Below are 16,979 nucleotides of genomic sequence, written 5' to 3'. Positions count from 1 at the left end.
CCAACTCCATTCAGTTTGTGGTTTCACAACCATTCAGCACCAACCTCAAAAAGGAGGGGAAGCAAAAGCAACCTTGCTTGAGCTTACATAGTTCATGGAACAGTGGTGTTACTCATCCATGATCACTGTTTACCTCCATGACTAACACTATTTTCTTCCTCTATCACTGTGCAACTCTTAAGAGTTTAGAATTATTTTATACCTACACAATGCACACACAATGCATTTAAGAATCAACTCTAGGCAACAAATTTGTTTAGCAGAGAACTAAAAACATGCATTTAGTAACAGGACACAATACTAAAATATGTGCAACATAGAAAAAAAATCACTAAATTATCAGACTAAGAATCTGAAAGTTTAAGATATTTTTCTGCAAATAGCTGTTCAAGTAACCTTCCTAGGTGGGTTATTTTAGTGGAAATGCATTATTGTTATCTTAAAATTTGCAGGATATAGAACAGAGATTAGATAAACAGGTTGGACATGCATATCAAGTGGCCAAAGTATTTCTTTCCTGGATGAGCTACGTGACTGATAAAAGAAGAACAAGCAAGGACATTTCACATATTAAACAGAACTCCCTCTTCAACTTAACCTCTCCTTCTCCAAGCACTAAATCTTATGCATGATACTTCAAGTACAAATTACATTTTAAATAAAGAAACAAATAAGAAGTACTATGTCTATAAATTCAGGTTAGATATCTTCTACCAGGTGAAGTCTGGTGAGTTACTCACATAAGCATTGTTTTATTTAATGTTGGAACATTTTAATCTTCAAATACTTAAAGTCATTCAACTCTAGAATTGGAGGCTTAAAAATCTCTACAGCTTTATAAGTAAGACAAGCACTTTATTTTTCTGATGCACAGTCTCTGAAAGAAAATTAAGAGAAAATATTACTTTCCCCCCCCTTCCCTTAACAGAAACGCAGGTGCTGGTTCTGAGCTCCTCTCAGTTCCTTAGTGAAGTCACCATAATTCCACTGAAGCATCTGACACCACATAATGTAAAACTTTATAAATTCAGAAGCAGATCTGCTGTATTTTGCTTGTGTGTTTCATGACCTAAGCATGTTACCTCTTGACTTGACACAAATGGACAAAAGGGGAAGTACAGTATTTTTTGTGGTCTTCTAAGAAGGACAAGGCAAGGTGTAAGACATCAGCTTCGAAGAGCTTTCAGTGCTGTCAGGGGGGAACACAAGGAACATCAGACACCAGAGACACACTGACAGAAGAATGCAACCGGACACAGCCCATACTGTAGAAGATGTCCTACACAGCTCAGTCATTATCTGCTAATGGAGAAGTTTCCATAAGTTCATAAGTTCATAAGGTTGGAAAGGACCTATAAGATCATCTAGTCCAACCATCCTCCTATCACTATCTCTACCCAACTACTAAATTAAGTCCTTTAGCACCTCATCTAAACACTTCTTGAACAGCGCTAGGGATGGTGCCTCAACCACCTCCCTAGGCAGGCCATTCCAGTGCCTGACCACTCTTTCAGAAAAGAAAGCTTCTTTTGTTGGAATTTACCAGCAAGTTGTATATTTTCCCTACAACAGATTCTTGATTCCTCATCCTTATAGCAAGGGCAGCAATCTCTTCTTGCCTGCTTTTCCCCCCTCTATCTGTTCACTTTAACAAAACGTTACCCTCCCACCACACTTTCTCTGATTTCTGTTATTCAGAAAATATTTCTCCATCAATTTTTCACATACCGTAACAACTGAATACAGGGATACCAACTTAACATATGTCCTAATGCACAGAAGGACAAACTAGTGGAAGTTAACATATGCTAGTCACATGAATAAATGAAGAAAGTCATGAGCAATTGGAGATTTTTTTTTCCTCCATGTAATAGGAATAACTCAGACCTTCCTTCAAAGAGAGAACTGGAATACAGGAATAGAAAAAGAGTATCACATAGCACATAGAACACTGCCCCATACTCTCAAACCAAAGCATTTCCTATAATGATACTTAATAATCAGATATCTCAGATTACTCTAACAACTGAAAAGCATAGCTCAACAAGTCAGATGATAATTCTACTTTTATTTACATTTTGGTGAGAGATGGAAATTGAAGGCCTTAGAAGAAGCTTATCCCCCCCAGTGGGCAAGATAAAAGCACACAAACATGACAGATATTAAACATCTTGTCTTTTTTTTGTTCAATATTTTAAGTAACACGTCAAGAAAACATCAAATACAGTTCAAATTATTCTGCAGCTGACTGAGAGGATCATAAAGCCACGATGTTTGTTGCATCAGTGCACAAAGCCAAAGAAAATTTCAATTCTAAACCACATATAAAACCTATAGTTACATATGTATCACTTCTGAATTCGTACTAGCATAATCACAGTTAGATATGGATAAGGCCACTGAGATCAGAATCAGGCCCATGGTTATACATAAGAAGTGAATGTCATGCAACTATATGTAACTTGTAGCATCATCTGAATCTAGTTCAATAACCAGAAAATAAGCTTTTGATAACAATAGTATTTCAAAATGACAGTATAATTAAATTTAAGTCAAAGCTATGACACGATGGACTGTATGTTTATGTGTAACCAGCAAATGATATGCTTTTAAGCATGTCAGAATTTTTCAAAATTAACCACTGCAGTAATTCAACTGAGAGAATGGCCGTAGAAAGTAAACTCCTCCAGGTCATTTCAAAAACCAGTTGATGTGATGTGATACAGAGCACGCTGTATGCTCTGTATGTTTTTTTCCTATTTCCACTTCCCTAAAACACTATGCATTTTAATACCATTCAAGGACAAAACAACAGTATGCCTCACTCATTTCAAAGTTTTAAAAAGCAACAGGAGGGGCTGTGTGATTGGGATGAGTAATGAAAAAGGAAGTCAGTTTTCCATCTGTATGTTACTTATTCAGAAACAATTAGGGGCTGGTCAGATATTATCATCAGATTTGTGTGAGCAATACTGAGACAGAATTAAAACGCAATTCACTGTAGTTCTCAGAGAGTAGAAAAAAGTAAGAGATATTTCAGAGGGGTCTTAATTCCACGGAGACTGAAAGACAGCTTCCACAGGACAGGGCAGATCTCAGAATTCATGTCATTTTCATTTTATGATTAACCAGCAGCATTGCAACGAACCATTCCCAAACAGTGATTTCAAGACAGCATCTTTAGAAAGTAGTTGCCTTCTAAGCTCTGTTACTGTTTCTGCCCCCTGCTCCATGTTTCCAACATGACCTACATAAGGAATTACCAGTGTTGATTACTCCAACAGTCTACAACAGAATGGTATATTAACTCCCATGGAGCAGTGAGGGAAATTCCTTTCCTCTGTATAATTTTCTCAATTAGCTGAATGTTTAATGTAATGCATTAATTTCTACGCTATTCTTCAATAAAATAAAAGTCTGTGGTGGTAAAATATATTTCCTTGAAACTGAACAGCAAACGCTTTAATAACCAAAGCTGAAACACACAAAAGCTAATCAATTCTTCCTGCATTCGAGTTTCCACTATACTTCTCAAAAGCACAACACAGGTCTGTAAAATATAATTAAGGAGAGATATTGGTACATACAGCATGTAGTGTCAAGACTACAACTTCCACTTTGCTTGTTTCACAGTCATTAGAATATTTTTCATTCTAGAGTCTTGATCTGCGTAACCATACTTACATGTGTGAGAAAACAAAAAATTAAATTAGCTATTAAGATGCAAGTGAAACTGACTGATGCTCTTAGTTGCACCGTTTCAGAATTAGACTGAATAAAAGCAACACTGATGCTAGCAGTTTAGAAAACAGAGAAATTAACGCATATTTTTTTAAATATTATTCTTCCACGAAGATATTCTAACTATATTCTAACTTAGCTTCTTGAGGAATCCAAGAAAGGCTCACATCAGGTGCCTCTGTGTTCCACAGATGGCTACTCTAATCCTTAAGAGACAAGAAGACAAGAAGGGCAGTGAACCCAATTCCCCACCCAGACGACTCCCAGCCACGTGGGCAGACCTAGTGACTTCAGGGCATCCCACGCAGAAGCGAGGGCTCACACTGGCGGGAGCTTGCTGCTAGCTGGGGACTCGGCTAGGCTTTGTCTGGGCATCGTGCCACTCAGACACAGATACGTGCCAGGGCAAAGCAGCAGTGCACTGTCCGAGTGACAGCACTGGCATGATGCTGTGCTGCCTGGCAGGGCTCCTCTCTGAGCACCAAGAGCAATGGTCACTGACCAGGGCTCCCAGGCAGTTGTTCTTGATGTCACTCCCTGTCCCATGCCTTGCTTTCCATAGGTGCCTCTCCTCAGGTCACCAGGAAAAAGAACCATATTCTGCTGCCTACATTTAAGTATCCACTCCTGAGCTATACTGCCTGTGGGTATGCAAAAGATTGAGCCCTCTCCTCCATCTTCAGTAACTACTTACGGAGCATAACCACTTGATTCTCTACATAGGCCAAAAGGATGCTCCCATACAGCTTCCCATCCTGTCCAACAAACACAGATGAGAGACAAGGCTAAGGCCATTATCCTATGTGACTTTGAGCCTTGTCAGAGTGCTGCCAAGAACAGCTCCTTGCTAAGGGAACTATCCCCATAGTGATTTGAGCATGAAGGCTGGGTGCTAACTGCAGTACTTCTATGAAGTATAGGAAGCAGAAGGGAAACGTTCTACACCTTCTCGATAACTCAAACACAGGTTCAAATTATAGGCAGATGACCAATCAGTTTAAGTGCTGTAATAGGAAGTATAAATGGGAAGACTGTGCTAAGAAAGGGAATTATTGGACAACAACGTTAAGATTTGAGACATTATATTTATGGTCAACATAGCTGCGTGTGCTACCACTAACACCAGCTGACTTTCCAGGTCCTACACCAGTTACGAAAGAGCAATGAAAAATTAATCACAGAAGAGTTGATGTTCCTTACTTAATTTGTCTCCTGAGAGTGAAAATGGTCAAGACTGATTTACAATTAAGATTCTAGGCAGTGAAAATCACATTGTTTCTAGCAGTACCGTTGAGCAGAGGCTGTCCTCCACGTACACTCCTTGACACCACTGCAGTGTGCACATCTTCGGGGAATCCCATCTTGCACAACATGTCTTCACAAGTTGCTTTTATCGGTGCCTGAAATGCAAGACAAAATTTATGTAATATTGCAGCCCTTATTCACCAGAGAAGCATTCCAGTTGGCACACATTCCATTTCACTGCTATCTTGTACAAACAGCATCTTTGTTTCTATACGACAGCAATTAGAAGTCCGAGGGCAAAGGGTTAATCTCTCTGATAACTGGAATGGAAGAAACAAGTCCCACTTGTCTGGTAAGATCTAAATAATACACAATCTTAATTCTTCTGACAACTGAACATTTCAACTAAACCAGTCTTTGAGACTGAAGTGGAAACTTAGGGGGAACAAAACATTCCTTCCTCTGGAAATAAATGTTGCACAAATGGCATTTTTTTTTTCCATGGACAGATTTGAGAGGAAAGACTTCAGCCACTGATTTAAAATGCCTTATTTAGACATCTCTATATGAGGTTGCCCCAGTACCTAACAGTACTTACATTTGCATTAAGGTTCAAACAGGTATCACAGAACGTCTAATGATTTCAATGCACTCCCCACTGAAAGAGCATTAAGTTAAATGAAGAGCAGCTTGTTATAAAACTTGCACAACGCAAAATACAAGCAGTTGAAACTGTTCTCTCATTTGTGAGGAAGGTCTCCCTTCAAATCAGAGTTTTTTTTAAGTTTCACGAATAACTTTTTATTAAGAAATGTAACAACACATGAAAACTTTCTTGTTCTGTAGAGGGTTCTATGTTCAAAATATACTGACAGGTGAGCTGGTTTCCAGGACAGTTTGCTGCTATTGAAAAAAGCATCCAATTTGCTGTGGCAAAAGACTACAATTTCTCTTCGATGGATATTTTTTGCCTCATTTCAGTGCTGTACAGAACAAGAGCCAAGCTTCCATGTGGCTAAATGACCAAATAGAACAAAACCCCTTGCACAAGGTAGAGACCAGTTCTCATACCACTACACTGAACAGCATTTTAGATACTCTGAGATCCCTTGACAAATCTGACATGCACACTCTGTAAAGACCTATCCACATGCAAGCCCGGGTGCAGTAGTATATTGACTTTGACATCACAAGCAATTGTGCTATTTCATACCTACAACTGATCAAGTATTTAATCAGATTTTCCCTTCAAATAGGCTTCTACCTCAAGTAGAACTACTCCGTCATATAAGCACAAACCACCATACATTTATCAAAGGAAGCCCAACTGGAAAATTAGAAAGGAAAAAAGAAATGATGGAGAAAAAGGAGACAGTGATGCTACACCTGTTTACCACTTTGCCAAGCATCAGAGCACTGACTCAGGGCATCACGTACTTAACTCCTAAGCTCTGTGTTCACACACAACTTGCACAGAGTAGGAGGAGCATTCCCATATTGCATAGTGTCTGTGCCACCTGCTTGAAGACAAATTTCACCAGCCCTGGAGGCTGAGCACAGAGACGTTACAGCTGTGTGCCTGGTCCAGCTCAGCTTGGCAAGAAGGTTGCAGCCATAACCCACAGCCTGCCTACAGGTTTATCAGCACTTTCCACTGGAATTTTTCAAACACACTGCTATCTGTCACCACTCTGTCTCTTAATGCAGCCACAATTTTTGAGATTAGCTTCCACGCTTTTAATGATATATCATCTCTAAATCAAATCCCTTTCTGACAGAGGCAGGTTAGGGAGCACTTATCCAAACCACTAGGGTGGCAAAGCCAAGCAGGCAGCACACACTGGCACGCAATGGGGACAGCCCACTAGTGGTGCTCAAATCAAGAGCAGAGGCAACAAGCTGAACATGCACTGATGATGAACAAAAGTGCAGCACCAAAAACATGCTGGCTTTCACGTTGCTGACACTGCAACAGGAGCTGTAGTCTCAGGGCATGAGAGCATTACAGCAGATGCGGGCCAGCAGCACCAGAAACAAGGAGTTTCCCAGGGAAGAGGACTCAGAAGTGCTTGCTCTCCATTGACATGCAAGGCCATGCTCTGGATGCCAGCTCCTATTAGGGTAATTTTACTGCTAATGCAAGGAGGGATTCCTAGCACAACCAGGTGCACTTACACCCATCTGATCCTATCTAAGCAGCTCAACCGACTAGCAATAAGAACAAAAAAATTTGCTACCTACTTCCAAGTTAGTGAGCTATCTAGTAAAAGAATTCTTAATTACCAAGTGTCTAGCTAAACACTGGTTTCACTGTGACTTATTTTTTTTCCTTTAATATGGGGACCTTAAGAAGAAACCAAACACCAAAGAAATGAAAGAAAAGAACAAAGTTTAAACTCTAAGAAGGCTACACAACCTGCAAAGCTGGAATCTGGGTCTATAGCTAAGCCTCAACAGCCCACTCAAAAGTTGATTTTTTAAAAGATAAAACGATGGTAAAAAAATAAAAAAAAATTATGATTCCAGCTGCCTGTTTCCTCAGCTTTAGAATCAAATCATAGGCTTTATAAAGCTCCCATAACTTGAAAGAAAAACACTAAGACTTGTTTAAACTATTTCATAAAAGGTAACCTCAAAGCAAATGTGATTAAAAAAAAAAATAGCCTTTCACGGTATCCTTGAAACAATAAAGGTCCTGGGTGGGCAGCTGAGGAGATAACAGGATTCTATAACAAGTCTGCTCTGATGCGCCTGGGAATGTTTCAGCCTTCCCAACAATCTATATGTACTAAACAACTCTTATAAACTGAAACAATGCCCACTGAAACAAAGACGTGGGGACATGAATAGAGAGCCTCCTTTGTTCTTTCATTTGCAGCCATCAATTTTACGTGGAGACAAAAGACTGTACTCTGCTTTCCAAAAACAGTCCTTTGTAAATATTGTTTAAGAATAAAAACACAAGGGAAAGGAGAATTTAAATTTCCAGCATTTCTTAATCACCCCACGTTAAGCATTTTGAATTAAGCAGGAATTGTAGCTTCAGACACAGTGGGTCACATCAAGTTCAGACAGAGTACTGCAAGACTTAAACCATTTTAACTCTAAGCAAAAGACAACGCTGGAATATTTTTATCCCTTTATCCGGGGCAATAGGGGAAAGCTAGCTAAGATTATGGGGGCATATTACTGTAATTTACAGGATTTTGTGTGATTAGTAAAATTCTCAAGACTATTTCCAACACTTATTAGTTGTACATCCATCTACAGAAGGACACTACTGAAAAAACTATCTTTTAAGATGGAAAGCAATTACCTTAGCTTGTACTCATACAAAACCTACTTAACAGTTACAAAGCATTGAAAAAGATCAGCACATGGAAAATTCTTTTCTGCAGTACTAACAGACCTTGCAAAAGCAAAAGTTACCACTGAAAAAGTATTTTGCTTCCCCTTATAGCTAATTCAGTCATTTTAATAATGTTCATTACATTATGCAGTTATCTCCAGATACTAAAACCCACTCAAACCTGGTAAGGTCACGCTTAAACTTGGTACTATAGATTTCAGACTAAATGCAAAAGGCACACTGCAATCACAAAGCAATATGGCATACGTTAGAAGCCCTCTGTCAAAACTTATTCAATTAACAGAACTGGTCATTTTGATCTAGCAGCTAAGCCCGCCATTTCTGTACCCTGCCCCTCCAGTCACTTCAGCTTCATAATTAGAAATCTGTGGCTCGAATTCAAGGTTGTATTCTAGCTCAATTAGAAAAAAATAAATGAAATCCTCCATGACCATCTGAACTTTGTAACTGTAAAGGAATCATATTTACACCACCAGTAACAGTATTCCAACAATGTAGGATTCACACTTGAGAAAAGATTGTAACTGGAAACAAGAATAAAACCAGACGGGTCTGTTTCATTACCATTGATGGTTCTAGACTAATTGCTCCCTCCAATTTCCATACTTGCTAAGACACAGCCACATTTAAAATGCAGTTCTGTAAGGAAACACCTATTTAAAAATGCAAGCTCACCACACGACTGTAGAAGCAATTTCATATCACAACACGCATCCTATGTTTGCAGAATTGGATTCTTAAAGACTGCTTTCAGACAGGGTTGGTCTTGTTCCTTGTGGGTATGCCATACACCACTGGAGTTCAGCAGTATCTATTCATCTGAAATATCAAAGTCTCTGCTTTTGCAGTTTGCATTTGCATGTACCACAACATTAGATTTCTTAATATTGATTGTAACAAAATGCAAGGGAAGTTGTTTCTGAAAGACTTCTTTCTTTTATGCTGAATATAGCTTACTCCTATAGGGAAATAAGCCTACATCGTAAAATGAGAAATGGAGGGGTATGCATTGTAGAAAATACCATACCACACACTTATAATTGGATGTATTACAGCTGCTAATTGCCAAGTCCAGCCAATTCGCAGGGCATTATTGTGTGAAGCTCAAAACAAAGTCTTACATAATTACACGTACGACAGAGCAGGAACTGGGTATTTGAGATCTCCCTCGTTAATAAGCAACATTAATTTGCAATTGTGACAGTAATATTCAACTTAAGCACAGATCACAGAAACATCTGCGACCATGTTTAAAGACTGGGTATTTCCACATTAATTTAAAGGCCAAAATCATATCCAGTATTCATTCACAACTTACATAACTCTAGAGATAATTTTAACCATTTTTTGTTTTGGGTAAACACATCATCTGACACAATTTGATATTCTGCTCAAGGTGGATCTTGCTTTATGACAAGCTACTACTTACGACCATAAAGTAACAGGCATATGAAAGATACCCTGCACGACCATTGCCACATCTCACATCTTTAGATGCAACACTTGAAAATGTTCAGCATCTCCCTTAATCTCTGACTTACTGCTAAGAGTCGCAGCAATTTATACCTTCACATGACTGAAGAGTTGAGCAGTACTCCAGTAAATACAGTCAAGTACAGTTTGTTTTCAACTGAGGATTGCAACTGGAGAGAAAGAAAAGCGCCTTTCACTCAAATTGCTCTGGAAGCCAGCAGCCTCCCATGCCAGTGCCAGTCCAAGTTCTCCCAGAGGTCATCCAGTTACCTCTATTTTCAGCAGCACCAGAAACCGTTCTCATTACCGGACCTTCAGCTCGCATTAGTGCTCTGCTCCACGAACCACATTTCAACCCAGAAAATACAGTTCCTTAAACCAATACTCAAAGCTTTAAAATACTTTCACAGAATAACAACTTCTGTACTACCATTTGTTTTAAAACGAATTGCCTTAGACTACCACCAGTTACTGTTTGTTTGCAGTCCAGAGTCTCACAAACCATGCTCACAGCCTCCTCTGTTAAGCCCGGCTGAGAAACAAGGGCTGTTCATTTGCTTTATTAAACATGGAGACATTTATGGGCATATCTGATGGAACACAAAGCTTCGATCTGGTTTGAAGTTTCCCATTCCCTCAACTAAGAGAACATGGAGCCCTGCATCTTCTAACACACGATTCTCCAAGCAAGCTACAGTTCCTAAGAGAGAAAAAGCAGTCTCAAAACTTCAACTGAAATGCCACAATTAAATGGAATTTTTGTAAGTCTAAGTCAAACTTCTGTAATAATCATTAAAAAAAAAATTAAAACCAGGCCTAAGATTGACCACACATCCCAGTATCTTCAAAAAGCTAAAAACTTCCTCACCCTGACATGATGATAATGGTTGCCCGTGTTCAGCATCTCTACTCGTGAAAACTGCTGCTGATGCACACAGAGGAGCTCTGGGTTTTTCTGACCTTCAGGGGAGGCCTTGCAAAGCCTATCTGGCAGAACCCTTTTAGGGGATCACAAAATTTTAACTATGTCTTCAGTTTCTGGGTGATAATTATGTGCTAATTATAAGGAATGGAGGAGTCCCTAGGCGAGTCTGCTGGTAAAAATATACTTTTTAAATATGTCAAGGAGTGCCTAGAGGAGAGGATAAACGCGCCTTTTGGATATATGATATTTAATTAAATACATGAATACTGACTAAAACCAAATAGTTTAAGTGAATCGTTGAAAAGACTTGGCAGTGATCTACCTTCCATCTTGGAAGCTGCTGTATCTGTTTTCGTAAGGCATTTAAAAATAGAAAGCCTAATTTCCCCTCTTTATTCAGACAGAGCTCCCATGATCTTTCAGTGAGTACTGCAGGATCAAATCAAATTATGAATCACGCAGATTAGGTCATCCACTGATCTGCTGCTGCCACAAGAAAGGGAACTGGAACACAGCCCAACACTCAGATGAGGAAGGTCCTTCTCCCATCAGCCACAAGCTACAAACACTGACAAAATACAAATCCTCCTCAAACTCATCCCACATTAACACACACCATCTTTTTTTCTGAAGTTTTCTCCCATAGCAAAGCACTGAAAAAGGCTGTCCAGAAAGGTGGTAGATGTTCCATCTCTGGAAACATTCAGCTGGATGGGTTGAACAACCTGATGTAGCTGCAGGGGCCTACACTCACTGCAGGGAAGTTGGACTATCTGGCCTTTAAGGATCCCATCTAACTCAAATGACTCTCCTGTTCTAGACAGACCCGCTTCTCCCTGGTATGGGCAACCAGTGACCAAGCAGTGAGCCTCACTTCAGTGAAAGTTGAGAACTGCTATGATTATTTCTTCTGCAAAAGGTGTTTCTTTCATCATTCGCATAGGATTTGCCCCATTCCACCTCATACGTAACTAGGACAAATGAGTATTCCTGAAGTGAATTCCTATTCCTGAAGGGCACTGAAGGTGCCTCCCTGGGCCTTGTAACAAAACAAAAAAAAAAGCTTAAGAATAAATAAACACCATGAGACATTAGAGATTCAGCTTCTTAGATGAGCAAATTGATGTCTTCTTTGTGTATATCGTTTAAAGTAAATTAAATTCTTATCCTAACAGCTGGTATAGCCCACGAACTACTAAAGTATTACACATTATTCAAACTTAATAAATAAAATTAAAAAAGCGTTAAAAAAGAAAAAGGAAATACAACAGTGAGAGACAAGATGTTTAACTGGTAGATGATTCTCTCATTCAGGCAAGAAAAGCCATTCAACAGTTCCTGCTTGCTGCCACATGACAAAAAGTCCCTTACGCAAGACTGTCTGCAATGAGCAAAAATAACTTGATTCACAACTTCCCCAGGCTATTTTTAAATATTATACTACTAAAATTTATTTGTTATACTACTATAAGAACCAAATTTTCTTATGTGTTCAGTTATTAAAAACATTAATAATTGAAATTACTGACATAAAAGTGTCATTGAAAGTAATTAAGATAGGACATGACAGAGTTTTTTTCCACTGATGTTTCTGGGAGTTCCTCCAATTTCTGGGAGCAGAAAGACAATAGATGGGAAGTTTCTGAATTACACTTTCTTAACTAGATGTAGTTCAAAAATATGATGATTCAGCGTGATACTTAAAAACAGGTATAACAAAAACCACACATTTAAGTGACTTTATAGTAAATTAAATCGCATTCTTATGTAGCAGTACTACACACGAAGGAAGAGAGCAGTAGAAGGCTTTCTAGAAAATATGTATCATTTATTAAAAAGAAAAAATGTAGTTGACAGTACAAGAAAATAAGTATCTTTTGTTACATCAGAACCATATACATTTTCGAGCTCACTACAATATCTGTTCAGAGAATGGAAAACAAAATTATTTCCTGTTTTGTCAACCAGTGACTTCAATTCCAAAAAATACATTGCCTTCCTCATTGACATACGTCCTATAACAGACAGAAAAAGCATATTACAGATGAAGTCTTTCTGAAATACATGTTTTAAAATAATGCATCCAGTTTAATATCCAAAGAGAGATTTCCAAAAATATATACTTTTTTTTTCAAATCTGTAATTATCACCATGTGTCAGTGGCACCACTATCACCTAAAGCAGGCAGACTGGGAGCAGAGAGCTCCCTGCTGCAGCACCCTGCCACATTTAACTTCTCTAGATTCTTTGAAGGTGAAGCAAAAACAGCACAAGAAGATCCATAAAGGCTGAGCCACTCACATAAGTGTTCTGTTCTGGGGCTTATGAAATGCATTATAAAATGAATTCAGTTCACTTTCAGAGGAGTAATGATGTTTGGGTCTGATTTGTTTGTGAAACACCCTCACACTCATTTTTGTTCTTATACAATCACATATCTACTATACTACTTAAAATAGTCTGGTTAAAAAAAAAATATCTAAGACACGTGTGTTACAAGATGCATTCAGAATAAAAGATCTCAGCACTCCTTCTGCGTAAAACCCCACTCTGCCAGAGACCAGTGCTGGAGGTAAGAGTGGTATGGTTGACAAGAAACTCAATCACTGAATTCACAGCTGAGGCAGCTTAACAGGAATGTCATTTAGGGCAGCAGTTTTATCACCTGGATACATTTGCTAAGACCTGGAATAAGACCAAAACTGCCTGCGGGGAGTAATAACTTATGTCCCCTGTCATCATAATTCGAATTCAAACCAGTCTCCTACATACACAGGGCTCTGTAATCACATTATTATTTGTTCTGATTTAGAAATGGAGAACGCCCATGGAGTGGTCCCATCACCCTGTACTTAAGAAAAAATAATTCCCCTTTTGAGCACTTAATTTCTATTCCCTTTTCCAGTTACTTTTTAACTATCTCAGCTCTATTCCCATAAACCCAACTCTCAAGCCATCTCTTCCTCTGCTCCTGTTTCATTGTCATTCCTGTTCCAGAATCAGCTGATATTTTGGGGCAGAAAAGCAAATACTGCTTCTTTTATCCTACCCTGTCTCAGGCTCTTTACATAGTGTTTCCAGCCTCACACTGAACTGGTTGATCAGCAAAATCAAGTGCAGTTCACATTCTCGTGCATCCCATGTGCATTATACATTGCCAGAAATCTAAAGTCCTGTTTCCTGAACACAGAACCCACAGATCTGACTTAAAACACGCTTCCAGTTATGATCAAATATACCATCGTAACTGCTTTTCCACATCACTGATGAAAAATGAGTGATCAATAACTTCAGACAATAAAGGAAGAGAGCTCTTGTGTTGCAAAGAGACAGAAAAAGGCTGGAAGCTTAAACATCGCAGAAGAACCTTAAGCAGATAACCTTGTACAAACCAAAAGGAGCAGGTGCCAAGGCAGGAAGAAAAGTTTCCATTGCACCCTGTTTGTAAGGGTTCTTTGCAGTACTCATGAAAGCAAATAAATAAATAAGGGGCTGCACAGACACAGGTCTATAAATCTGATTTCATACCCAAGTTCCAATTTTGTTACACGCTATTAAAAATCAGCCCTAACCTGATTTAATGGATACCCAAACAAGGGGGAAATTGGATTCCCCAAGCGTAACACGCCGGTGACACTGAGTGATGCATAAAGCAGTGAGGCTCCCTCATGTCCCCAGTTCACAGCTCGGGCTTCATTTCCAACCTGCCCCGGGTAGAAAGAGGATGGAATAAAGGCTCAGTGCATTGGGCTTGGATGAGTCTTGGAGATGGGAAGACCGAACAGAGCTGAAAGCGCACATGATAAACAGCACCAAAAAAAAAATCAGTCCGTACTGATCTCAGAGCTCGGGTTCTGCCCTGACAAAAACAAGCATAAAACAACGCTGAAGTGGCACATCGCAAGTTTCTGAGCTGGGTTAGCTGCTATCATGGAAGTCAGTCAAGCCCTGCAGGACGCTCTTCCGTCACGGACGGCCCGACCCTAAATACCATTAAGAGGCGATGATCTGCGCCATCTGTCCCTCAGATTTACCGCCCTCTCCGCTCCCCGCGCCGGGCTCAGCCGGCACAAAGCCGGGGGACGGCGGCAGCCGCCGCCCGCTCCCGCCTCGCCACCCCCCCGGGATCCGTTTTGCCGCCCGGCACCTGCCCCGCCTCGGGTCCCGGGTCGGGCGGAAGGGCTCCGGCCGCGCATTACACACTTGGGTGCCCTGTCTCGTCCCGCTGGAAATTCCCGTTACACGCACGGGGTGGGCGAGCGGCGCCCGCGCGGAGGCGGCGGCTGATTAAATTCTTCCCGGGAAGGGATTAGCGGGCACGGAGCCGGCGGAGCTCCGTGTCCTTCTCGGCGAGGCCGGCCGTGCTGCAGCCCCACCTGCCCGGGATGGACGCGGGGCTCTGCCCTGCGCCTCGTCCGCTCCGCTACTTTCCTTCCCCCCCCCGCCCCTCTTCCGCGCGCAAAACTAGAACCGGACCCCCCTCCCCCTCTCGCATGCACACGCGCGCATCCCTCCCCTCCGCACCTGCTCTCCCGCTCGGCCCCGAGCAGGTGGCCGGCAGCGCCTCGCCCGCGCCCCGCCGCTCCTCCCCGGGCACCGCCGCCCGCAGGGGAACAAAGAGCCGCAGCCCGGCCCCGCTCCCCGCCCGCCGCCGGCGGTGCTTACCTGCTGCAGGGCCGCCAGCAGCATCAGCGCCAGCGGCGGCAGGATCCGCGGCGGCGTTCCCGCTATCCGGCACATGGAGGCGAGGAGGGGCGGCGGCAGGGTGGCCCCCGGCGATCCTGGAGCGCGGCCGGAGCCCCGAGCGGGGCGAGGGGTGCGGCGGGAGTGAAGGGAGGGTCGGGCGCCGGCGGCTCCCGGGGCTGCGCTCTGTCCCCGCCTGCCCGAGCCGGTGCCGCGGCGCTGGCTGCTGCCTGCCGCTCTAGCTCATGGGCAGCGATGCAGCGGGGTAAGAGACGGAGAGAGGCGGAGGATGGAGGGAAACTCGGCTCTGGGTCAGGCTGCTTTTCTCTCTGCCGAGCCCCCTCCGCGGTGCAGAGGGTGGGCTGGGAAGAGGAGGAGGATGGGCGAACAAAAGGCTGCGAGATAAGAAAGAAGTAGCTGCTGCTGCCGCTGCTGCCAGGCCGGTGCGGCGGCGGCTCGGCTCGGCAGTCCTCGGCGCCGTCCCCACGCCCGGATCGTGCCCGCCCCTCTCCTCCCCGCGCCGCTCCCCGGCGAGCGGCTCCGTTCAGCTCAGCGCCTCGCCCCGGGCGTGCCGGCTCCGCCGCTGCCCCAGCCCTGCTGCATGCTCCGTCTCCACTTTCTCTCTGCCTCTTTCTTCCCTCCCTCCACCCCTCCCCCTGCACGCAGAGCCCTCCGCCGAAGCACGATGATAACAATACCGAGCAGGGCTCTGCGCGTGTGTGCGCGCCGGGCGCTGCCGCTCCCTACGACCAATGGAGCTGCCCCGCCTCGCTCCGGGGAGCGGGCACGGGGCTGGGGCACCCCGCAGCTCCAGCAAGCCGGGAACAAAGAGAAAAATAATTACAGAAACGCTCCTAACTTGCTTTCCCGCGACTGTTTGGGGGGCGAGGGGGAGGGACGGAGGGAGGGAGGACCCGGGGGTGTCATTCCCGGGGGTTGCGGGGCGCTGTTGGTGTCCCAAGTTTCGCTCAAGTGCTGCTGCTGAGGAGGTTGCTTATCATTGTTATTTCTATTACTCCCCCTCCCCCCCCTCCCCCGTCTTTTCCTCTTTCTTCTGTACTCCCTTTCTATTCCAAACTACCTGCCGAATTTACGAGCCAATGTTTTTCAAAGGCTTTGGCCGGCGCTGCGGTCCGCGCGTCCAAAAAACGCCGGCATGCCTAACGGAAACGGGGAGCGCTGCTGAGCGACCAGGCACAGCAGCATCAGTGCTGGGTCAGCGGCGGAGCTGGCAAAGAGCTTCCCTCGCCCACAGGTCGCTGAGCAAAGTTGTTTTGTGTCCATGCATCGCAGCTCCCATCCCGGGACATAATAAGGGGAGGATTTGTAGGCATTCCCACTCGCCAAGTGTTGATTCAAAATGGTGCATTATTTTAGAGCATCTTATTTTACACTTCAGCTTGCAAGAAAAACACTCTCACCGCCTGCTTTTTTTTTTTTTTTTTTTTTTTCTTCCTCTCCTCTGCTTTTGTTTTGAATGAAAACAGCGGATTTGCTTTTACATTTCGCCGGGGACACTCGCACGATGCTGGCTCCGCGAGC

At 42.8% G+C, this 16,979-nt stretch overlaps 1 protein-coding gene across 1 annotated transcript in view; it reads right to left on the bottom strand.

Moving 5' to 3' along the window:
* Window positions 1–15,964, bottom strand: part of CDH2 (cadherin 2) — a 115,879-nt gene extending 99,915 nt beyond the window's left edge. Inside the window, exons 1-2 of the mRNA XM_065753464.1 lie at window positions 15,420–15,964; window positions 5,030–5,141 (exon numbers count right to left, since the gene is read on the bottom strand). Of these exons, the coding sequence (XP_065609536.1) occupies window positions 5,030–5,141; window positions 15,420–15,494 (187 nt within the window). The 5' untranslated portion in view covers window positions 15,495–15,964. The remainder of the gene's footprint in view (window positions 1–5,029; window positions 5,142–15,419) is intronic.
* Between the last annotated feature and the right edge of the window lie 1,015 nt (window positions 15,965–16,979).

This window comes from Cyrtonyx montezumae, unplaced genomic scaffold (assembly GCF_038088225.1).
Source record: "Cyrtonyx montezumae isolate F1298 unplaced genomic scaffold, pur_monq_1.0 scaffold_8, whole genome shotgun sequence".
Taxonomy (NCBI): domain Eukaryota; kingdom Metazoa; phylum Chordata; class Aves; order Galliformes; family Odontophoridae; genus Cyrtonyx; species Cyrtonyx montezumae.
The sequence above is the reverse complement of the archived record's forward strand: the minus strand, read 5'-3'. Positions and strand labels throughout refer to the sequence as shown.